We start from the raw sequence: 26567 nt of genomic DNA, 5'->3' as shown, positions 1-26567 counted from the left end.
TAAGTACTTTCCCGGGTCTCAATCCAACCCAAAGGTCAAAATAATTCAAAATATACATCAAGTCTTGATGTGACTATGACGTGGGAGAGCCATGCTTCGGCACGAATGGGCCGGCTCGACCGGAGAAATATCACGGGTTCACAGAAAACCGGCGTAAAACAGCGCTTGCGCTGTGTTTCGCCTAGTGAATGAGTTTACCGGAGGCCCAATGCCCTACCCTTTTCCCTTCCCTACCCTTTCCTATTTCCTTCCCTACCCTCCCCTATTACCCTATTCCCTCTTAAAAGGTCGGCAAAGCACCTGCAGCTCTTCCGATGCTGCGAGTGTCCATGGGCGACGGAAGTTGCTTTCCATCAGGTGACCCGTTTGCTCGTGTGCCCCCATAATTCATTTTAAAAAAAAACTGACGTTGCGTGGTTAATATTTTTACAAGTTATACGGTATACCTACTTATAGGTAGATGGTATAAATTGGTTAAGTAATAAGTATATAGACTATAGAGGGTCAATAACATGATCTGAAAGTGGTTATTAGCATAAAGAAACGGAGATTTGTCGCAATAATAGATCACAGACGTCGCCTGACTGACAATGGAACACTTTCACTAACTACATCAGAGGAAATAAATTAAGATCAGTTCCGTATTGATATCGGCTAATAGCTAAGTGGTTAGCAGATTAGAACTCGTCGCCTGAGTGCTAGATTGTTCAACCGACCATTTTGACCAAAAATTAGTTATAAATTTAGGATGATAGACGGACAAAAATCGATTTTATTACACTAACGATAATGTTTAATTTCCCAAACAAAAGGGCTGTTTTTTTAGTTTAAAGTTTTTTTGTTCGCAGCGAAAAAATATTAATTCCCTGCTTAATAATCCAACCTCCACGATTTGGTTAAATGTGTGCTTGTTTGGTCAACTTCCAGCTATATAGCCAATCACAGCTCGCTATAGGCGTGACGTAAGCGCCCACCATTTTGTTTTGCGATTCAGTGTGGCTTCGTATATTGCACAAAAATATCGTAAAAAGATTGTTGTATTAGTGTTTGATTAAAAAATAAGCATCTGATTATAATCTGCTAATATGTCCCGAACATATTATAAAAGAAATACCCATAGAGTAAACATTATAGCAAGCTATAGAGTGCTTCTAACAAGGTATGAACTGTAAGCACGAGTGTGAACATATTTTCCTATAAGCGTCTTACGATGGCGCATGGAACATCACTAGACTTGCGTTATACGTTTGACAAGTATCTATAGAACTTCTGCTTACGATCGGCACAACGGGGAACGAGCGATGCGCGCGCTCTATAGCTTGCTAATGTATACTCTAAGGAAATACCACTCGAGAACCTGCCGAAATTGAACTGTAAGTACTTTTAAGGTATCTCTCATGTAGCTCGTGTTTCTACTATAGGATGTTGAGATTACATCACCTAAGCAAAAAATAATCTATTTTTAAACCTGAAAAATAAAAGAAATCTTATCATATTTTAATTTTTTCTGTGTAAAACATGGTTAAAAGCTTCGATCGAATATTAAGTATTTGATCGAAGGTTCATAAAACTAAAAAAAAAAACAAAACTTGACAAGCAAAAAAAAAAATCTTTATTTTGACGTTGACAGCTTAAGCGGGCGCCAGACATAATATGATCAAATACGCAAACTCGCCAAGTGTGGCACTGACATTTGCCTATTTGTGCAAAGTTATTGCTGGCATTTACTATTTGTGCAAAGTTTGCTCAAACTTTGAAGCCCATGTCTGGCGCCAGCTTTAGAAGAAGAAAATATCAGAAAATATTACAATGAATAAGGAAACGGATATTATAATCCATAGACATAATATATACTGTGGCTGCGTTCCAGATGACGTTAATTTTGACCAAAACGCTCAAAACGTCCACTCTGCCGTTCTCTTTGGCGACCGGGGTCGTTTTGATTGCGGCTATGACGTCACTCATGACGTCATCATTTTCGCTCAAAACGACCCTTGACGAAGATGGGTCAAAGTGGGCGTTCTAGTTTTTTTTTAATTTTAACGTAACTATATCGCGAAAGCCATGTTCGGAAAGTTTTCAGGAGAGAGTAGAGACAAAAAAACTTTATATTATTTCATTACAAATAATATTTTAATTAAATAAATTAAATAACATATTATAATGAAATATTTTGATTAGAAAATAAATTGTTTTAAATGAAAGGTCAAATGATTTCTAATATATAATAATTATTAATTAATACTAATTTTCATCTCTCCTATAGTCTGTTGACATACTCGTACTTGACTAAGGATTATGCGGTATTGTTAGTATTGTTACCTTAGAGCGTTTAAGGCGGGGATTAATCTCAATCAAAAACGATAACCTTGCACACAACCAAAGACCAAGCGTATACGCATCGCAATAAGATTTATTTTAGCTTAGCATAAAACTATAGGTTCTCGGGCGAATCTTCTCTATTTTTCATGTTTTTTTCAAATATCTTTGGAAATAAATATTAAGAAACGAAATTGTTCGGTTAAAGAATTTTTAATATAGATTTACCAACAATTTATTCAAATAAAATGTACAATTATCCCAGTTAATACTTATATTTCGATGAAATAGAGTTTTTTCGGAGGTAACTTTGTAAATTAATTACAGCCAAAGTATTACGTTTTATTAAAATGTTTATGGTTTAAGGTATTTTGAATATTGTGCTTTATATCTCATATTTTTTAACACTTCGTTATTATATTGGAACTAGGTAAACCGGGAGTCACGGAATAACAAATTGGGGTTTATCCTCGCCTTAAATGTTTATTGTGACAATAGCAGAGTAGACAGAATGATAGAGTATGTCGACTTAGAACTGATGTTGAAATTTTTAAATTTAACGTATTATGACGAAAATCGTCGCTAGGGTTGTTAACTTGTTACCAATCCAATTTTCAATCCAAAAATCCAATTTTGAAATCTTTATTTTAAATATTTAAAAATAAATTATATCAGCCAGCGCGAGGCACATTCCGTTCATAAGCCTAGTGAAACCCGACGAATTTGACAAATATTGAAACCTGTCCGCTTCTTTGCAGTCGAACTACTGGTAGATTTAAGTTACTCTATGACTGGTAGTTATGTCTATTGTGACAATAGTCAATATTCAAAGTAAGTAAGTATGTGGTTTTGTTATTAAAATATGATTCAATGTGAATACTCAAATATAATAAAAGTTTAACTATATTAAAATATGATTACTTAAAAAACGAAACAAATATACCTAAGCTAGTGGAACGGGAAAAACTACGGTCTTGAGCGTGAGCGTTTCTAACGTCATCTGGAACGCGGGGTGTGTGTGTGTTGTGTATCGAATCTGCTGTCAGATGACGAGGAAGAAGAATCCTTCAAAAAAACGTTCAAAAACAAAAACAAAAGATTACCGCGAGACCGACATCGAAATTCACAAAATATGAAGCAGTTTTGTTTCTAATACAATAATAATTATAAATAAAAGTTGGTTATAATAACAAAAATGATTATCGCTCTGCAAGCTTTGTATCTGTTTCAAAAATCTTTGATAGCAGTGTTTGAACAAATACTCGAGCCGTATTTGAAGAAAATTTTCTTTTACAAATCAACAGATGTTTATTTGGAAGAAGATAGTGATGATGATGTATACTCAGAATACGATGAGAACAAAGGAGTAGTATTTTTTCCTCCCGTTTACGTGCAAAGATATGCAGCAGTGAGCGATTGTTTGTTGGATACAAGATGGAGGGGTCAATTGGAAAAGGTAGGTTTCTTTTGTTTACTTTGCTATTTTCAAGGCCTACATCCCCCAATGATTCTTACCAACGTAACCTTTTCTTTGTGGTTCAAATCTAGATGTATTACCAAATTGTTTGGCCTTAGATCTGTACCTACCTAGTAATAAACCTAATCTAAGTAATAATTTTCTTACATCCATCACTGCAAGTATCTTGACTATTTATTACAAATAAGATGTACTACACGGAACAAACATGCATAAATATTAAACATACAAACACTACTAGGGTTGCCAGGCATAAAGCAGGACACAGTCAGGCTTTTTGACTGCTTGTCCGGACAAAATTAAGAGGAGTCCGGCTTTTATAGAGCTTTGAATAGATAATTTTATATGAAAATCTACTATTTTAAGAAGGTTTTACACTTAATAAAATGTAAAACTATATGTAAAATTGTTTTTAATAAAACAGAAAATTATGAACATATTGGAACACTGAGAGTTCAGATTCTAAGTACTCGATAGCAGGACGTTTTTGTACAAATGTCTGGCCAAGCTGGCTCCTTTGTCCGGCTTTTTGGCTAAGCGACCTGGCAACCCTAAACACTACCCAAACATTTTGAGTTTTCTCTCAACTCTATCTATTTTATTATTTCTTAATTACAGGTCATAGATTTTGGGTGTAATGACATGAGCTTCATCAAATATCTAAAGAATATACCAGGTATCACAGAGATCTTAGGCGTTGACTTGGAACCATTGCCCATAACACTGGACCTCAAACATGACAGGTACACCCAGAAGAGAGAAAACCCATTGAAAATAACAGTAAGTTCTAAGTCACTCCTAAATTACCCTTAAAGTTCTTTTATCCATTAAGATTTTTTTTATGAGATTTTATACGGAGACAGCATGCAGTTTATACTATATGAATATAATATAAACTGCAAGCTGTCTCTGTTACTGAAATTATATTTTAATAAAATAATACCATCAATAGCTAGAATATCCACATACAGATCAAGATTATCATTGACTTAACATAACCCAGCTAAATAATGTAGGTCCGCATCTATCTATGAATCAATTCTTTGATGGTATATGTCATATATTATATTATAACAGTTTGTCAAATACTAGCGATACTTGTATCTGTTCCAATAAATTGAGTTTTTTTTTTTTTCTTTTAATGAAATAAGGGGGCAAACGAGCAAACGGGTCACCTGATGGAAAGCAACTTCCGTCGCCCATGGACACTCGCAGCATCAGAAGAGCTGCAGGTGCGTTGCCGGCCTTTGAAGAGGGAATAGGGTATTAGGGGGGGGGGGGGGATGGGAAGGGAAGGGAATAGGCGAGGGTAGGAAAGGGAATAGGGTAGGGGATTGGGCCTCTGGTAAACTCACTCACTCGGCGAAACACAGCGCAAGCGCTGTTTCACGCCGGTTTTCTGTGAGAACGTGGTATTTCTCCGGTCGAGCTGGCCCATTCGTGCCGAAGCATGGCTCTCCCACGTATGAAAGTTTAAAAAAATGATTGTTGGTTTGTTGCCCTAGGTTGTTGATGATGTTTTAACTTTTTAGGCGCTTTGCAGACAACGGGGCAGGGTGGGCCAGTCAATTTTGCCGCGAATGATAGCACAAAGGGTATTCTATATTACCAACGCACACGGCGGGCAAAAAGACCGCGCCGCAGGTGCCCGACCGGCACTGGCGGCGCGGCATGTCCGCTCCTGATTCGCGGACAGAAAGCCCGCCCTGCCCTGTCGTCTGCAAAGCGCCATAAGCTATATACAAATTTTCTTTTATTATTGTATTAACTGTTCTCTGTTGTGGTTTGATTACATATTATTGTTGTTTGTTTGTTGCCACTTGAGATACATCATAGTTCATAGTTCTTAAGATATTGTGTGTAAGATTTGTGCATACGTAGAATTACACCTGTAATTTGGGATATGTTAATCTTTATTTTACAACTGTATGCTTTCTATATTAAGACCTTTTTTAATGTATTTCCTTGTTGGTGTATCAAATAAAATATATTCTATTCTAGTCTAATTAGCCGTTTGTGTCCTACTGCTGGGCAAATAAATAAAATAAAATAAAAAATATTACAAAAATCTCGTAATAAAAGATTCCATAGAATGCAATTAATATTCTTTTTATTTCAGGTGTACCAAGGTAATGCTGCTGATCCAGATCATAGACTGCTAGGTAGCGATGCGGTGGTCTCTATAGAGATGATAGAGCACATGCTTCCTCATGACCTAGAGAGATTTGTTCACAACATATTTGGTTTCATCAAACCCTGGGTCGTTGTCATCACAACTCCGAACGGGGATTTCAATGAGTTGTTCAAAGCTCTGGAGTCAAATGGACTCAGAAGATTAGATCACTTTTTTGAATGGAGCAGAGAACAGTTTCATGATTGGTGAGTGATTTATCTTAATATAGTCATAATAAGGCAACAAAGGCATTAAATGATCACATAATATTATTATGTGATAATTATGTCCTATCAGGGAAACAAATTCATAGGCAGATGGCCTACATCATTTATCGGGCCAGGCTATGTGAAACCCAGCCTTATAACCCATTACCCAACAAAACAATAAAGGCCCACCTTTAGCCTATAAATTAACATAATATATACAAAATAAAACATAAGAAACAAAATTGGAATTATTATGAAGTTTTTTAAACTATAGTCTTCAATGTAATGAAATGATAAATTTCAACAAATTTTTATTAGAGGCAAATTATGTAGATCTGTCTACACAAAGTTAAAAGCTTCGGAAAAAAAAAAAAAAAACGTAATGTATATTATATCTTTACAGGTGTAGCAACATAGTGACTAGGTATCCGGAATATTCTGTCAGCTGTAAAGGCATAGGGCCAGGCCCACCGGGCACCTCACTCCTCGGCTGCTGCAGTCAGCTAGCTTTGTTTGTCGCATCAAACTATCAGAAGCAGACTGAACTAAGTCCAAATAGCCTGGCTATTGTTGAACGTAAGTTTTTATTTATTGTCTCATATAAAAATTTCAGATGCTATATTAATTTAAAGGTAGACTTTTATTTCTGTAATAATTTAATATTTTTGTATCTTTCATTTTATGTGTCTTCAGTCTTCATCAAAGTTTGATCACTGGTTGTAAACTAGCGACACTAATAAATAGTGCAATAATATGTGATTTTCTCAAGCTTCATGCAAATACGAAACTTTTCTTCTCTGGCCTGCCTAATGTCCTCGCTTGGACGAAAATGAAAGATATCCTTTGGCATGTCTTTTTCTTCTTTTCAGGTGAATCTAATTCTGCCATGAGTGATTCTATGGATAGCTGGGACATGACAGAATCAATAGAGACCAGGTACTTAATTTATTTTATTAACTTTGTATTGTTGTTTACTGTGTAAATATTTTTAGTAACTGGTAATTTTAACCTGTCGATCGTGGAAAAGCGAGACACAGTAGAATTTATATTATGTCTCGGTCACCGTAATGGGGCTTGATGAACTAAAAGAAAAAATTATAATTACAATGACAATATTTGCACAATATGTTAATAGTCGAATATGTCTTTATATATAATTAAATTCCTAACACCCATCTAAAAAATATTATTTTTAATACTCACAGACACAACAGTTAAATCTTTCCTGTTTTATCTTAACATTAATTTATTAAAACAATGTTTCATATACCAAGTACTAACCTTTATTACCTACTCATATTTTTTATTTTATTTCATTTTTTTTTCTTACATAGTTTTATATATATTTACATTTATATATTGTTTCATAATGGTGGTGGTACCGAGCTTAAGCTTATTGATTAAATCACATCAGTTCTCACGACACAGGTTATCCTAGTGTGAGAACTACAGTTAATCTTTTGGTAATGTAAACAGCAAAAAATGACACTGTAATGTTTTTAAGAATTTTGTGTTTTTGCTGAAATAAAGAATTTTTATTTATTTTATTTATTTATTTATGTCTGAACTCATAAAAATGTAAACATCTACTGTACCATATTCTTAGCAATTTTGAATTTGAATTTGAAACTCATTTAATTGAAAAACATTATAATCAATGTAATATTTCCTATAGTGTTCAATCTTTAACGACTTACTGTGAGTGTGTGTCCTTTGTAAGTTCCACTCCGTCCTCACCTATCCAACATAAGAATTTGCAATGTGACGTTAAGGAGGAGTTTGAAAGAAACTACCTTATGTTTGAAGAAGATACATTCTGTATTCGCTTGGCCAGAGAATGGTTTATAAGTGTCTATCATATCGAAAATGTGTCGAACAGGTTAATGAAATCTAAATAATCAGTATAGTACTATTATTTAGATTTAAATTCTCTTTATCATTGTTATATTTGATTTTAGAATATCATGGTAGCTTAGAACAAAATTCGAAAGGTTCAGAAGCAAGAGTTCAGTAGTTAATATACGAAAGTAACACAGTATTTTTTTTATATTTGTAATTTGTATTCATCTAGTTAAAATCCATAATCTTATTTCTCCCTGAAAACAGAAAACCTTAATAACATCAAGAATTATAATCACTTCCTACAACCTTATTTTTTTAATGATTTACAAAAATTTTGTTCAAAGTTCTTGTTTATTTATAATTTTCAGGTTAAATTGTATGAATAACCAGGTTAAAAGATTTTCAAAGACTACACACAAGTTGATGGCCAAAAATAAACCGGACACGTTGGCCAATGCTAGGGATCTTCTTGGAGAAATTCGACACCTATCCAAAATGGCTACCCTGGATACAGAAGAAACTATTTGGAAGAATATTAACTGGGGAGAAGATGCCCCATACTGGAATAAATATTACAAAATTATAAAGGAGTATTCATACCCATTTGCGGTGAGTTACTATGATTATTTTAAAACAGGAATAATATTATACAATGTATGTCGTGAAGCTATTGATATGCATAATAAGTAATAACAAATATTCTGATAGTAGGGGAGGGGAAGGTGCTAATTTTGTAGTCACTCTAGCGTCATGGACACCTAGTAGGTGTTTTACATTTATAGGTAAAACTGATTAAAAAATTATTCTAAGATCGTTTTTATTTTAGTGGTGGGTTCAGAAACTGCATCCATTTTAAAGTTTTGGAAAAGAAAATATATCCAGAAAATTGCTTATTTAGGTTAGGTTACAGGCTTACAAACATACTACAGGCTTACCTAACCTTTGAATTGTCAGTGCAACATCCCCTATCTTAATCTGATAGATCTGATGACATTTCAACATTAAAAAAAATAACCCACCATATTGTGAGAAATCTAATTTCTGTACCATGATAACTAGACACATGTCGGAAGCCTATACAAGCTTAATCTGACACGCTCGAGCTACTCCCGAAATCCCCTCTTCCCCTCCCCAACTATCAATAAAAACATGAACACATAAGGGAGGACCACTCATTTTTATGATAATTGGGTATGTGCAAAGACAATTATAGGTGGCAGCACATGTCAAGTAAATAATTGAGTACAAGTTTCTTATTGGCGACATGAGACATCAGTTCAGCACCTTCGATGCATATGTTCCCTATACAATAATAATAATTATGTACTTTATAAAATGTAGTAAATAAATTGTGTTTATATAATAGGCTAGATCGGAAGAAACTAGAATACTAGAAGCGATATCTGAAGAAATAACCCGGTTAACCTACACGAGCGGCGAGGATAGTTTCCTACAGGACGATAAGATTGAGATACCTATCGGGTACATAATGGGTCTCGTCTCTCATATTACCGATGATGAGTATCAAGTTAGGTTAGTTAATACCATTATACAATATACATACTAATATAAATTATTAATACGAAAGTGTCTGTCTGTCTGTTACCTCTTTACGATTAAACCGCTGAACCGATTTAGCTGAAATTTGGCATGGAAATAATTTGAGTCCCGTGAAAGGACATAAGGTTTTTTTAATGAAATAAGGGGGCAAACGAGCAAACGGGTCACCTGATGGAAAACTTCCGTCGCCCATGGACACTCGCAGCATCAGAAGAGCTGCAGGCGCGTTGCCAGCCTTTTAAAAGGAAATAGGGTAATAGGGTAGGGAATGGAATAGGGGACAGTTGGGAAAGAAATAGGGGAGGGTAGGGAAGGGAAAAGGGTTGGGATTGGGACTCCGGTAAACTCACTCACTCGGCGAAACACAGCGCAATCGCTGTTCAACGCCGGTTTCAACGAGTGGTATTTCTCCGGTCGAGCCGGCCCAAAACTTTTTATCTCGGAAAAATGTACGTTTGCCGCGCGACAAACGAATATTGGCACATGGAATTGCGGGCGTCATCTAGTAACTAAATATAATATTCATTTGAAAACCATTCAAATTACAAAAAAAAAATGTTTTATTTCTGAGTAGATTTTAAGAAAAAAAATGTTTTATTTCTGAGTAGATTTTAAGAAAATACTTTCAGAATGTTAATATTAGCTACGGTGCCTGCCTACGGAACTATCGCCGGGATAGTTCCCGAACCGGTGGTAGGCACCAGGTTTCTTAAAATCTACTCAGAAATAAAACATTTTTTTTTAATCATATCAGTCAAACATTTACTGTGCTAATAATATGATAACTGCCAACTATTGGGTAGTTAGTATAATTTGACCTTAATCAGTTTTGCCTTTGTGCTGTTTCCATTTCAATAGTTTAAAAAAGATACATGTTCTACAGTGCTGCGACGTTTCAGGGAACTTCTAGAATGGAATGGGTACGAAGTGGTCGATGATACTGTGGTGTACACAAAACTGGTAGAAAACGAACCGTTAGACTTACAGAAGGATTGGATAGATGTCGCCTCGACCGATGTAAATTCTTAATTTTATTAAATTCTCAATTTAAATAATTGGTAGTTTTACCAAATTTAAAAATTAATTCAGTTATTAAATTGGGTGAAGCAGCCAATTATTGACACTTTACGCGTTTAATGTTTATACTTACTACAGATAATTCTATTATTGGCATTATTCTTTGTTCTAAAATGCTATTTTATAACAAAAATCTAAATAGGATGACTGCCAACGATTAGGTAGTTTGACCCGTATTTCCCTTACTGAGGAAGGTATTTAACTATTTACACGATGAATAGGTTTTACAATGTTTTGCCCATGTCTCAAGGGTTTTATCAATGTTCGAATCGAACGAAGAAATTTATTCACAGCCAGTTCACGGACCTTCGTCAAATGGTCGGATTATGTCAATTCAATGTTAGCTGTGATCTGCCGGCTGGGTATGACATAAGGCGACCAAATTACGTAGGTCCGCCATCTGCCTATGAATCCACTTCTCTGATAAAACCCTTGACACAGTGGCCTATCTATTATGTAAATATTTTAATTAGTAAGGGAGCCAATGTTTTGCTGTCACATTTTAGATAATTGGTTGTTTATTATTCATCACACTTATAAGACTGTATATTTTATTCTAAGTCCTAGTTATCTTAGAGATAGATTATTATTGTTTGATATTAATTGCGTACTAAGTATAATTTGTAACAAATAAAATTATTTTGTATGTTTTTATACACTTAGTTTTTCTTGACACCATTTTCAAACTTGCTGTAACTTTGCTACTTATAGTAGAGTTTGATTGGATTCAAATCTAATCAGATTTTAGGACATATTTTTATGTAAATATTATGTTTTCAGTGGTCTTCCACCGATTCTCAATCATTGGAAATGTTACAAAATCTCCCGGAACCCGATTTGTTTGGTTAGAATTTTTTATTAATTATGATATTATCTTGAAGTATTTTAGGTAGCTTTACACCGCAACGTACTAAAATAATGCAGCCTCTAAACTTATTCTTGTAATACCCATCTTTAAATGTCTTACAAAATAATTTATATATCCCTCATGTAGAGTATGACTTGCTTACGTCTCTCGATCAGAAGATTCTAAGTCTTCAAAGGCTGAGTAAGCGTAAAGACATATCGTTTGAGCTCGAGCGACTGGTCTGCCGAGTGGTCGACTTGGTACAAGACGCCAGGAATGGTGGGTTGCCACCGCTACCGATGTTGCTTCACAAGTTGTACGATTTGCTTCGTGTTACTGAGAAGGCTATGATGGAACAACGAAGGAATTTCATTGGTGATTGCAAGAGAGCGATAAAATTCAGTATGTGTTTTTAGTATAATTGTATGCTATAGGTGGCGTATCTGATAAAGTCTGAATGGCAGATAGCAAACCTACGTAATTCGGTAGGGTTATTAGATTAAGTTGGTCGTGAAAAGGCTTCGGCTGGGCTTGACCCAGCCGAGGCCTTTTCACGACCAACTTAACATCACACATAACCCTACTAAATAATGTAGGTTTGCAGCATACATTTCTTTGATCGTACAGACAAAATAACTATCAGCTGTTTAAATAAAAACTATTATCTTAGACTAGGTGCTCACTAGTGTATATTACCTACATTTTTATAATCTCAATAACTTTTAGACGAGAGATATAAGGAAGATCTAAATATCATAATTTCTATTGGAATTGAGAAAACATTTAAGGCGTGAGTTGGCTTAAATATTATTCTCAATAAAGATTCTGAAGTAAATAAAATAAAAATATCTTAAATTATTTTCAGAGAAACTATTGTGGAAAGATATGAAAGCATTGTGCTGGATTCATGTAAGTTACAAAAGAAACAAATGATCCGTCAACATTATTTTTTACAAATAATTGTCACATTTTTTTTAAGTTCATAAAGTTAATATACCTAGCGGAATAGAGAAACAAAGGTCTGAGCAAGAGAGATGTCACTATCAGTAACACTGCGTGGTAAAAAGAGACGTGTGATATATGACAGCAGCACACTTTTTTTTGACGTCCATTCGGCACGTGCCGCACCTCGACAATTTAATCTCATAGAAATCACGTTCAATCATGCTTGTGTAAGTGTATACGTACACATATTTTTACACACAGATAATACCAGTTTCGGTTTCGTTTGACAGCTCGAGATTGTTGCTCTATTCCGCTAGGTATATTAACTTTATGGTTTAGATATAAAAAAAATGTAATACCTACTTTTAACAGGGCAACCAAAATTGAAGTATACTATAAAATGCCTTATATGACAATTTTAGGTAGCGATCAAAGTATAGAAAATCTGGAATACGACTTTATAGATGAATTTTCAAATCGCGAGATAACTCTTAAAAATATGCGTTTTGATGATACAGGTAAAATTGTAGTTAGTATAAAATAATATGTAGTATTAAACAGCATATAATATAGTGCAAACAGCAGTACTCAATGATTGTAACAATTTAGATGCAGATAATAAAATAATTCTTCAAAGTTATGATAGCTTGATTGAAGAATATGAGTTGAAGGATGTTTATTTTAAACAAACTGACAAAGCAGATACTACTACGTGTATAAGCACTCAGCATATTCTGTCAAAAAGTGACGAAATTGCTAAATGGAGATGTAATCAAAGTACCGAGTGTTTACAAAGGAATAATAATGATGAAGTCATAGTTATAAAAGCTAAGTCTATGCGAAAAAGACAAAGTAAATTCCGAGAACACAAGAAAAAGTTGAAACGCAAGGGATATGGAAAGATTAAAAGACTTACATCATTCGCGCCTGGATATATAAGTTACTTTAAGAATGAAAGTATTCGGAATCAACAAAAAGTAAAAATGCACAAAGAAGAAAATTGTTATGCTTCTATGTGTAAGTCTATTAGACCGGTGAGTACCTACTTTATCGTTTGCTGATAATAATGCCAACATTTTTAACTCTACAAAAATTATTTAAGTTCTTGATAATTTTTTGTTAGATACCGATTAAATTTTTGTTAGATACCGATTAGCCTTATGAACATATTTAATTTGAGTCAAAATGAGATTGAAGTGAATCAAGAAGGTTCCATTGGTGACATGGATTTTTATGAACAAGCGAGTTTTATAACTATTAAACATAAAGAAGTTACTAACATAAAAAGTACCGATGCTGAACCAAATGTCGACAAATCTAAAAATAAAAGTTTAGAGTTAACAGTAACTAAAAGTGTATCTTGTCATGAAGAAGCCTATGTTAAAGAAAAGGTTGAAGTTCCGTCTGTCTTTTTCACGCATGGTATAGTACTTAATTTGATAATATTAGTTATGATCCATGAAATAAATCTATACAATACAATAAACCTCAATAAACCACAACAATACAAACAATAAATATTTTTAAGAAGCGAGTTAAGGAATATTATCTAAATCTGTCATAATAGTCTATAATATAAATGTCTTCTTTCAAAATATATTATTTTTAGGTAGGGAAACCTTAATTAATATAAAAAAAATCAACACCAATTCTATAAATCTAATTTAACACTTTAAATAAAAATTAAATAACAAAACTAAATCACTAAATTGCTAACAAACTAATTAATTACAAAATTAAACAAAAGAAAATAACAAAACTAATAATTAATTACAAAATAACGGACACAAGCAATGGCACGTCTATCTCGCACGAATTCTCAAGGGAAAAAGAGAACGAGTCACGTGGCGAGGCAGTTTTTATACACTCTGAGAGGTAGGGGGGTGGCTAGGTGAATCAGCTTCTGGTGTTGCCGCTAACACGGCCTCTCCTGACAGTCTGACGTCCTCGTCAGGCTTCGATGATGGACCGGGTTGTTCTTGAGTAGGATCGGACTGAGCAGTTACGGCATCTGCTGAGACGTCATCATTCTCCTCTCCTGGAATTACATAAAAATAGCTCTAATACAGTTGTAACAACATCAAAAACTGGTCCGATTTTTATAAATGAGTAACAAGCAAAAATGGTACCGAAGTGCGCATTATATAGTCAACTACATTATTTAGCTAGCTAGCTTTCAGGCATAGGCTCCACTATTAAGCATACCCGTCAGAACTGCCGTCAATAATCATATTGCTCGGACTTCACGTCAAGGCATAGGCTCCACTATTAAGCGTACCTCCGACGGCTGTTCTGGCATAGGCTCCACTATTAAGCGTACCAAACAGACTTGTAAACTCACCCTCAAAGAATGCTGCGCAGGTCTCCGGGGTCCACTCTCCTCTCCAGGGCACCAGGTACTGCGCGGCCGCATAAGTAACCTTGCCGTATGCTCCGCTGACCAGCTTCAGCTCGTAGCGCCCATGATCGAGCACTCGGGTAATTCGGTAAGGTCCACGCATTCCTGGATCCAACTTGCCCTGTGACTGGGAGTACTTGATCACAAATACGAGATCATTCAATTTATAGATGCGGGGAGGCTCACGATCTTCGTTCACCCGTCGATCTTGTTCGGCTTGATTTCGTGTCAACCGTTCGGTCGTCCTCTGTCTTCGTAATTCGCGTAATGACTCACGATTGTCAGTAGAATTTTCTAAAGCCACATCGCGTATTAACGAGCGGACTACCGGTAATGCATTTTCGGACCCGATCAACAAATTTAAGGGAGAATACTGCGTTGTCTTTTGTTTTGTGATATTTAAAATTAATTGCAGTCGCCACAACTCCTCAGCCCATTCACTTTTCTTTTGATTTGACTCGATACGAAGCATATTGAGAATCGTGCGGATATAGCGTTCGGCCTGGCCATTAGCTTGATGCATCTCAGGAGTGATGTGATGCACTCGGCATCCTAACTCATTAAGAAAAGATAAAAAACTCGAAGCCTCAAACATTCTACCTCTATCACAAATTAAAGTGTTGGGAGTACCGAACAAGGAAATAATTAATTGCATGGCTCGCTTCAGCTCAGTTAAATCTTGTCGGTGAATAGGAATTAAGTGACAAAATTTGGAAAAAGAATCAACTGCAACTAATATGTGCTTAAAACCTTGTGATTCTGGTAACGGTCCCAAAACGTCAAGGTGTAGAGTGTCAAATGGAATATTAGGCTTGGCCCATGAAGTAATTGGCTGTAATGAGGATCGTGGCACACGTTTATGAGCTATGCAGGTTAAACAATGCTTAACATATTTGGAAATAAAGGTCCTTAGACCAGGAAACCAAAAATATCGTAATATGAGATCGGCAGTCTTTTCGACATCAATATGGGCATGTTCGTCGTGAAAAATACGAAGCAGACTAAGTCGATACCCCTTAGGAATAAAACAGAGGAGGCGCCCCTCTTCGCCCGTAGGTGTATAGCGATAGTACAAAAGATCACCCTTTTTGACGTATCTCGAGGCGTCCAACTGTCCCTCGTCTAGGGATCGCAACAATTGTTGCGTTTCCTCATCACCCGATTGTGCGATTTGTGCCCAATTGCGTGGTTTGGTTATGTTGTTTACAGTTGCAACAGGGTTTCGACTAAAATAGTCAGCATGCGGCAATAAGACCCCCTTTCGGTACTGAATATCAAAGTCGAAATCCTGCAAGTAAACCCACCATCTAGCTACCCGTGGTAACAGGTCCCTTTTTGTCTGAGTAGATTTGAGAGCGTTACAATCGGTTACGACAGTAAAATGCCTACCAATGAGATGATGCCTAAAATGTTTAAGGGCTTTTACCACCGCAAGAGTCTCCAGTTCATAGGAATGGTATTTAGACTCGGCCCCCTTAGTGGCCTGGCTGTAATACGCCACTACCCGTTTACTACCATCCCTATGAATCTGGAGTAGGACCGCACCGTAGCCCGCGCTACTCGCATCTGTATGAACCTGCGTGGGTAGTTCAGGATCAAAAATACAAAGTACCGGCTTACTGGTAAGACACTTAATGAGTTCCTGACGAGCCATTTCCTGTTCCTCACCCCATACAAAATCGACGCCTTTCTTTGTTAACCGTGCTATACAAGACGTTTTTAATGAGTAACCAGATATGTATTTCCTGAAATAGCCCACCAGGCCCAGAAACTGTCTCACTTGCCGCACGTTTTGAGGTACACTTGAATTTATCAGAGCCTGAACTTTAGCTTCAGCCGGTCGTATGCATCCGTCCGATATTATCCTACCCAAGTATTCTATCTTGGTACATAGGAAGGAACATTTGCGTAAGTTTATCGAAAAACCTGAATTTGTTAACGTTGTCAACACACGATCGAGTGTTTGCAAACCTTCCTCAATTGAGGAATGCAGTATTAAACAGTCATCAATATATACCAAAACTAAGCCAGATTCGATAAACTCACGCAACGTTTTTGATATAATTCGCTGATAAACTATGGGAGCATTCGCGAGACCGTATGGCATTTTAATATATTCGTAATGCCCTTCGGGCGTAACAAAACCAGTAAGGGGAATAGAATCGTCCTGTAACATGATTTGGTGGAAGCCGGTAGCCATATCCAAAGTTGTGAACAATTTCGCTTTCCCTAGTCTGTCAAGGTGGTCATCTATTAAAGGAAGTGGGTATCGATCTTTTACGGTTATCTTATTTAGTGCACGAAAATCCACGCACATCCTATCTGAGCCATCCTTCTTTTTGACTAACAAGACCGGGCTAGAATAAGGCGACTCCGACTCACGAATAATATTTTTGGACAGAAGGTCTTTAATGATATCCCGCACCTTTAGTTTTTCGTTAAAAGACATTTTGTAAGGTCGATAGTATATCGGAGTGTCATTATTCAAGCGAATTTGCATTTTACCGGTGGTAACGGTAGTCATGGCGGTACCCGAAATCATAAACTTAGAAAATTTATCAAGAATAGACAATAAAACTTTCAAATCATCGCCCACTAATGTTGTTTTAATTTCATTACACTCGATATTCGCTTGAACATTGCACACACGATTAACTGAAAGCCCGCGAGTCAAACGTTGCAAACTTCGTGTACGGACGTACGTGACCCCGTCTCTATTCAGTACATCTGTACCGATAATTATAGGCGCATTCATACACTCTCTAGGCACAATTAGCAAATCAACTTCCAAAGTTATTTCCGGGAACTCGATTGTCAGTGTCACGTAAAATTCAACAAAAATAGTTGTGTCACTAATACCCTTTAACTGACTGTTAATAGGTTTCTTACAACACGAAAAATGATTTACAACATCCGAGGATATTAATGACACATCTAATGCACCACTGTCAATAAGTATATCAACCGGAATCCCCTGAATGATACCAACCATAACGTCATTATTTTTACTAAAGTCGGGGGTAGAACAAAAATTAACTTTGTTTTTATTACGTTGTGCATCCGAACGTTGTTTAGCAAAACACGAAGTAATATCGTGCCCACCCTTCTTGCAATAAGCGCACGACAAATTGGACTTAGAACTATTATCACTCGAACTAGGTAATGCGAGTATTTGAGAGTTAGTTTTTTGTTTAGGTTTCTTTGGACAATTAACCTGTTTGTGTTGAGTGTCGCCGCAAATAAAACACTTCAATATACGTTTAAAAGTCGACTTGTGTCGAGATTGTTGAGAAAATGAAGACATAGGTAAAGATTTAGAAGTAGGCTTAGTAAACGTCGACAAAAAGTCGACCATATTGTCGATAGTGAGTTTCGCATTAGTGGCACACGCCTTGATATGTGGGTCTCTAATGCCACGAATTACGATTGCGATCATAAGTTCCTCGGACAACCCCTTAACAATTCGTAATCGTAATAACGATCTACGCGCGTACTCCGCATAAGTGGAATATTTTTCTGAATCCGTATTCATAACTTCGAAAAGAATATTAGCCACATCTATCTTTTTTACACATAACGATCTAAAATCATTTTTAAAGGTACTCCACGAACGATCGTTGGTAACCCACTCACTAAGCCATTGTTTCGCGTTCCCCTTTAAACAGTTACCTACCCGCGACAGGCACTCATTATCTGACCACTTATTTACAAGCTGTGCCCTATCCACCTCGGAATACCACTGATCTACATCGTTTACATCGGGATCAAAGTTAGAGACGTAATAGTTTTGTGTATGTACCGACCTTAATGATTGAATTGCGTCCACAATTCTTTCCGTAGAGCAGCCCATGGAGTCTCCGTTAGCAGCGCCGGGCGTATTCGACCACCCCGATTTACCTTCCAATGCACTCAACCGCGAGGCTATCGCCTCGAGCGATTGTGCGTAGTCTCGATGCAGCGTCTCGTCCCTCGGTTCCAAGTATGATCGACCTGGACTCGAACGCTCCCGGCCAGAACACCTCGATCGTGAACGCCGACGACGACACCGCTCGTGCTGTTCACGCGAGCGATCACGGCTCCATCGTTCCGAGCCCGAACGGTCACGGCGAGATCGCCGCCGCTCCTTTGTGCGTCCCCGAGACGTGCTACGAGACAGCCTGCCGTGCGAGATTCTACTACGCGAGCGTGCAACGCGCTTCCCCCGTGTTTTTGACCGTGAACGATTCGATCTACCCATGACTATTCTAAATTAGCAACCTTGTTGGAAAATAATAATTGTGGGAGTGTTTTCTTTATCCCACGCCTGATTTTAGGTAGGGAAACCTTAATTAATATAAAAAAAATCAACACCAATTCTATAAATCTAATTTAACACTTTAAATAAAAATTAAATAACAAAACTAAATCACTAAATTGCTAACAAACTAATTAATTACAAAATTAAACAAAAGAAAATAACAAAACTAATAATTAATTACAAAATAACGGACACAAGCAATGGCACGTCTATCTCGCACGAATTCTCAAGGGAAAAAGAGAACGAGTCACGTGGCGAGGCAGTTTTTATACACTCTGAGAGGTAGGGGGGTGGCTAGGTGAATCAGCTTCTGGTGTTGCCGCTAACATTATTATATTTGTGTAAATTTTATGTAGTTTATATAAATATTTTTTATGTATTATTACATGTTATTTATATGTAGTACCTATGTTATATGCAGTATATACTTATTTATTATTTAGTCATAATATTATTAACAAATATACTTACTCTTATTTTTGTATTTTAAAATCACAGGTTGTCTGGCAGAAACTGCTGCTATTACTAAGACCGCCTATTTGTACATATTTTTCCTTTATTGTGTTTCTTAAGTTTAAGTTTAGTTTTAAGTTGTACAAATAATGTATTTTCTATTCTATTCTATTCTAAACCTATGTTTCTAGATATAGACGAACCAAGTACTTCGGATGGTATTCGGCACATCAGTGCAGATATCCAGTGTGGGCCAGATGATGTGATGGATTTATCAGATGCTCGATCAGCGTTAAACATAACACCTAAGATACAACATACAGAACTCAAGATCAAGGCATCTATTACTGATTTCCAAAATATTATAGGAACTAATACAAGCAAAGATACATTCAATGCTTGCGAATCTTTAAGAAAAGAATACGTTCTTGGACATCAAAATGACCAAGAAATTATAAATCATAAGCAACAACAAAAATCTGAATCCATAGTCATGTTTAAGAAGCAAAGTTTGGAAAATAATGGTACAACCACAAAGCTTTATGCCAATAAAGTTAGTAGTAAAAGGTCTTCTTTAAGCTATGGTGGAATTTACGTACACTGCTACAAAAATAGAAATTCCGAAGATATTGTCTATCAAGGAAAATGGCAGGAAGGAATTTCAAATAATGTGGTCAAGAAAGCGCCCATTGTTCAATATAGAAGAAGAAGGGAAATTATCGTAAAGAAAAATATTGTCGTTACTCAAAATACGTTAAATAAATCTAATCCGGCACTTAATGTTAGAAGAGAATCTAAAAGAAAAATATCTTACCGAAAATCAGCACTTATCAACGTTGCACAGAGAAAACCTGGAAAACATAATTGTCTAGATATCAGTGACATTAAGAAAAAAATTAGACATGTCCGATTAGTTAAACCAAGTATAGGTATGAAACCTTTGGAAACTTCTTCGCCCATTACAAAATTTCTCGATACAAGCCAAATTTTTGACATAAAAAATTATATTCCTGCATATTTAAAGAGGCGAATCAACAAATGTTCAAGTGATAAAAAGTTAAATCTTAATTTAAATATTGTACTAAACACGTATAATGAAAGGAAACAATTACACGAGTTACCGTTAAAAAGTTCTGGGAAATCCCAAGCGGCTAAACGGAATAGATTTCCTACCTACCTCCGAAAATTTCCTATATATCAAGTTTATAGAAACGAAATCGATAAAGACAAGTTGGATGTTAAAGGAGTTGAAGAAGAAAAACTTAAGAAATGTATACCTGGAAGCAGTACATACGTTCCTTGTTCGTCTTGTAGTAACAATAACGTATCGTTCTGTATTAAAAATAAATGCACTGTCGATTATTCATCCAAAAAAAGTTCGGAGAGCTATAAACCTGGAAATTACACAAATAGGATCAAACGAGTTCGGAAATTAAACAGCATCAAAAGCTTGGAAACGACCAAGGCCGAAAATGTTAAATCTCGCAGTATGGAAACTGAAGCACCTCTTGGCGTAGACTTTGATGTTGAGGCAACAGAAATATCAAATGATTTTAATTTCTCCAATACGAGACTTATCAAATTTAAAGAAGCTGAAAACGCTTGTAAGAGATATAATAACCAAACAATCGAAATTGATTCTGCCTTTGATAAAACCGAAAGAAGTGATGACGTACAAGAAGATGCAGGTGATTATATTGAAGAACAAGTAAGATATCTAATTGATAAAACGCTCAGTCACATAACAAGGTGCTCAACTATTGACAACAAAGATGGGGCTTGCAATATATATCAATTTCCAGACGATAAAGAGTCTATCAACTCTGATTATACTTCAACTTTGACTTTACCCACCGCATCGAGTGCAAAAAAAGAGATATTTATAGTCCAAAATGAAAATTCGTCGAAAGTGTCCATAGAATACTCGAATATAGATTCTGGGGTTCAGGATGTGGAGTTTTTGTCACCTATTTCCGTCGCGTCTGCGACTACTTCAAAGTTTTCCGAATATTTGTCAGCTGACAATGAATTCGAAGAATTATCTTCGTTGAATAGTAATTCCATTCTTTCATTGCCGCAATCCCCTGATCTCAAGGAAAATATTATATCAAAAGTAAGTGTTATATTCTAATTTCTAACTTTAGTTTTGGCTTAAATTGTCAAATTATTTCATGGCTTCCCCTAAATAGTCTATTATCATTTGCTATATTTCCGCAGATTGAAAACCCTTTGGTGCCAGTCGATATACTGAAGGCTGCTGATGAAGATAACCTCATGGATGTGAACAATATTTCAGATACAAGAGTAGAGTTTGAGCGTGTAAGTAATGAGATAATTGTTCTAGATACTAAAACAATATTATATTCTAGATTTTTATTACTTTCTTTGCTCCCTGCATTAAAGTTTTCATGGTTAATTTGACCGTTAATATTATATGTCTATGTTTTGCTTTTTTTTAAACTTTCTATACTATTTGTTATTTTTATAGCAGGTATACTTTTTTTTTATTTCAGGATCCAGAAGTATCCCAACGATCATCAGAAGACACCTACATGTCCTGCTCTACGGAGGACGATGTTCATATTTCGTACTGGTTGTTTGAGGTATGCATATGCATAAAATGAATAATAATAATATGTCTCCATCGTAATTGAAATTCCATTTTATATTTTAATATGCTCAAAATACTTTATTTTTTATCAAAAGGTGTCTGTAAAGAAACTCGCAATAAATAATTTTAATGACCATAATTTGCAGAGTGACTCCGAACTGGACCGTACAGTGACGTCACTTCCGGAAGATGATATGAACGAGACGGAAGATTCGGAGCATGAGACAGAAGATGAGACAGAAGACCATATAGCAGGGGGAATCGGCGCCGGCGACGGGCGCGGTATACACAGTGACGTGTCACAGGACACTTCGGGAAGAGGCACTTCGCTCAGCGGGACGACCTCCTTGGAGAGTGAGGTGGGTTAGATGAAAGTTCTTTAGGAGTATTGATAGTATTAGGATCGATTGTGAATGATTTTATAATGTTCGTCGAATCTAATATATAAAATTAAGTCGGGTTTTTCTTCCTGACGCTATAACTCCAGAACGCACGAACCGATTTCCACGGTTTTGCATTCGTTGAAAAGGTCTCGGGCTCCGTGAGGTCTATAGAAAAAATCAGAAAAAACTTCAAGAGAAAAGCAGGAAAACAGGGAAAATCAGTTTTCACATACAGCGCCATCTCTGATACATAGCATATACTACAACGGCGCCAGTACGTGGTGTGTGAGTATCCCTCACGAAAATAAGTACGTTTCATTTTGAAGCGCGATATAACCGATATCCACGTGGGCCGAGCCACGGGCGGAAACCTAGTACTAAATAAATAGGAAGATTTGCTTAGAAATATTTTTACTTTTGAAACAAAATATAATATTTTCAGAACTTTTACATGTTGACCACTTGACCTACCACCGGTTTGCGAACTAACCCGGCTTACTTCATTTGAACTTACTTGTGTCATTTAAATATTATTTTCAACACACAGATGGCGCTAAGTGCATATTAATCTGATACTTGAAGACACTACCAAAAAATAGGCATGACTTTGTCAGACAAGATAAGACTAACAGTAAGAGTATAAGCCGTATTGTAACCTTATATACGTTAAAATTTTTTCAGGAGCCACTAAGCAATCGGTCAAGCGGGCAATCTGAATATAACTTGGAGGCGCACCGCAATCCGGAAAATAGTGAACCTGCTAACGAGCAAGCTGTTACTTCTAATGGTAAGTGCAAAGAGATATTTGTCACAAAATCATAAATGACTGCAACAAACGTTATTTATACAGGGTGTAACAAAAATAAGTGATAATACTTTAGGGTGTGTACATGTTCCTTGTAGAGAGTTCACTGTGAAAGTAGCAGCTCTGAAAGACGAATTTTTTTTTCACTTTTGTATGGGCGACGGCCCGAGCGGCACGAGTTTCCCCATACAAAAGTGAAAGAAAAATTTTGGTCACTTATTTTTGTTACACCCTGTATATCTGCGACTTCATGTAGAGTTGAATATTACTTTTAAATACCTACACAATTTGATCGAAAAACGAAAAAATGTTATTACTTTTAAGGTTGTGTGTGTGTTACTTATATAGAGTTCACTGTTAAAGTAACAGCTCTGAAAGAGCACATTTTTTTTGTGATTTGTATGGGCACGCTCCCCAACTTCATGAATTTGCCCGTACAAAAGTTAAAAAACTTTTGTACGGGCAAATTTACTCTTTCAATGCTGCTATATAGGGGAATCATACACACCCTAAAGTATATAATATTGAGATATAATACTATTATATTTTGACAGTTGATAATGTTACTCTTTGTAACTAACGATGCGATAAGTCGAGTAAAAGAGAGAGCTCATATCGGTGTATTAGCGTGAAAAGCGTGTAATGTTTAGACCGCTATACTCGGTCATAGCGAAGGATCGGTCGGTCTGCATATTTCACGTGATAAAGTGTTTAGTGAACGTTTTATGCAATAGTTTTGTGGTTCCACTAAATAATGATTGTTATCTATCCCTGTCATTACTTCATAAGTCAGGTATTTTAAAATATTTTTAATAACACGTTGTAATTAGGTACCATAAATTTGTCTATAACTAGTAATGTACGAATTAATTTTATCTTACCTACTATAATACGTTCTAGTTTCATGTATGTAACTTAATAAACTTAACTTTGCAATACTTACCTTAAGTTTATACAAAACAGGTGTACAAAATGTACTTGAATCTTGCTATTCTCCTCCCAAGAAAAATATTAGAATTAGTGGGTAGGTCGAAAAAAAGTAAATGCAAACAGTTCTTCATACGTTATGCGCTCCTGGTACTTCATAGTTTATAACAAATGGGCTACAACTCTTAATTTGTCTATTCACAAGAATTGAAACAAAATATTGGGGGTAGTCACAAGAAAAATCTTAGAATTAGTGCGTAGGTCGAAAAATATTAACACAAAAACCTCCTCATACGTTATGCGCTCCTGGTACTTTATAGTTTAAATAAAATGGGCTACCCCTCTTAATTTGTCCATTCACAATAATTATAACAAAATATTGGGGGTAGTCACAAGAAAAATCTTAGAATTAAGAGGATACACCAGGGGCTAGAGAAATGAAAAAAAAAGTACGTGTAATATCTATAGCTGTCTCCCTTACCTCAAGCCTATACCGCAGAACGCGATAGAGACAACTGCAGAAAATAAACGATTCGTTGTCCCCTGATTCCTTCTCCAAAACTTAACCGATTTAAATACTTTTTTCATTAAAGATTAAAGAAAGGCTTGAGCTGTGTTCCTATGTTTTATTTTTTTTTTTGTATAATCTAGCCAAATCTGTTTTCTGGATGTTTGAACACAGCGGAAAATCTGGCCATTTTTTTGGGTTTTTGAACGTTCATATTATCTTATTTAATAACTAAATTATGAAAAGAAAGAAAACATAGGGACATTGTATTAGTGGCCGTAGATATTCAGGAAAAAAATTATAAGTCTACTAGCATTATCCAGGGAGGAAACAGGGGACAACGTTTGTATGGAAAAAAGGGCGGTGTGAGAGAGAGCACTGAGACGGGCCGTGCTGGGGCTCAGCGTGCCGGGGTGCATCGCAAAAATCCGCCTCCATACAATTAGTATGGAAGCGGATGCGCGTATCACACACTGTGCCGGGGCGCATCGGCGCGGATTTTTGCTCGGCAGATTTCCGTCAATGCGACACGGCCCGACAAGACCCGCTGCGCCCCGACAACAGTGTGCTATAGCAAGCGGCACGCGGATGTGATGCGATGCGGCTCGGCAAGCCTCGGCTCAAAATCCGTCACAATGCATTGCGCGCCGACCCGCCCCGGCACAGTGAGCGTTAAAATCCGTCAATGCGATGCGTCATGCGACCCGACCCGGCAATAGTGTGCTATAGCGCATTTTGCGCTGCGCTGAACCCCGATCCGCCCCGGCACGCGCCGACTAACTGTGTCCTACCTTTAGTGGGTAGGTTGAAAAAATTGAATGCAAACAGCTCTTCATACGTTATGCGCTCCTGGTACTTCATAGTTAAAAACAAATGGACTACCCCTAGTAGTTAAGAATATTTTGTAATAATATATAGTGTTTTTACTTTTTATTTGATATATTATTATATAAGCACGATAAACGCCCATCCCTACACGCACATTACGGCAAATGGCAATGCACACAAGCATAAAATGGCCACGCGCTTACGAGCTGACTACATGTCTTTCAATTAAATGCAGTGTTTCCTAACCTTTTCAGGGCTGTTACCCCTATGGTCTGTTAGAAAAACTGATTTTACCCCCCCCCCCCCCCCATCCCACTTTATATTTTTAAGAAAACAGTACTGCAATTAAAAACAACTTTATTAATTTATTGGTAATTACTTTATTATAAGGTTGATATTATTCATTATTATTATTGTTTTAAATTCGCAAGTTTTTAAATATAATTAGGTTCAGTTCCACTCAACGCGTATCTCATTACTCATATCATGCTCGACGTTCACACGGTTTCTTGCCTTTTTTTTAATGCCAGAGGCTGAACAGAGTTTAAATTTTTTTTTCTGCCAATTCACCTATTTCAGGTACTTACCACTTCTGTTATCCCTATAATAGAATAGCTATATTACCCCCGCGGGGGTGATTACCGCCAGGTTCGGAACCACTGCTTTAATGGTAGATTCATGGTAAAATCGTCAATACGAGTATAATATGTATTCATAAAACTTAAAAGTCACACTAGTAGTTTAATATTTATTATATGATAAGGGTCCACGTTATCTAAATGCTCAAATAAACGTTTTGTTTAGATACACCCACCTCGCCCACACTACCAATAAGTACGGATGCAGATGCGAGCTCGCTGGACAACGAGTATGAAATGGACTCGGAAACCTCCTACGGCATTATTTAA

At 36.3% G+C, this 26567-nt stretch overlaps 1 protein-coding gene across 1 annotated transcript; it reads left to right on the top strand.

The window, feature by feature from the left end:
• Positions 1-3373: 3373 nt before the first annotated feature.
• LOC121729562 lies at positions 3374-26567 on the top strand. The gene is made up of 22 exons (XM_042118117.1): positions 3374-3775; positions 4415-4576; positions 5916-6175; positions 6582-6754; positions 7048-7114; positions 7854-8057; positions 8389-8629; positions 9387-9553; positions 10480-10597; positions 11438-11501; positions 11652-11906; positions 12231-12294; positions 12370-12413; positions 12872-12967; positions 13059-13483; positions 13595-13871; positions 19789-21710; positions 21815-21916; positions 22111-22200; positions 22355-22567; positions 23273-23378; positions 26464-26567. Exons 1-22 carry the CDS (start codon positions 3515-3517, stop codon positions 26565-26567), a joined length of 5415 nt encoding a protein of 1804 aa, XP_041974051.1. The 5' UTR covers positions 3374-3514.

Source organism: Aricia agestis, chromosome 8 (genome assembly GCF_905147365.1).
Source record: "Aricia agestis chromosome 8, ilAriAges1.1, whole genome shotgun sequence".
Taxonomy (NCBI): Eukaryota; Metazoa; Arthropoda; class Insecta; order Lepidoptera; family Lycaenidae; genus Aricia; species Aricia agestis.
Note: the sequence above shows the minus strand (reverse complement) of the source record. Positions and strands in the feature narration are given on the sequence as shown.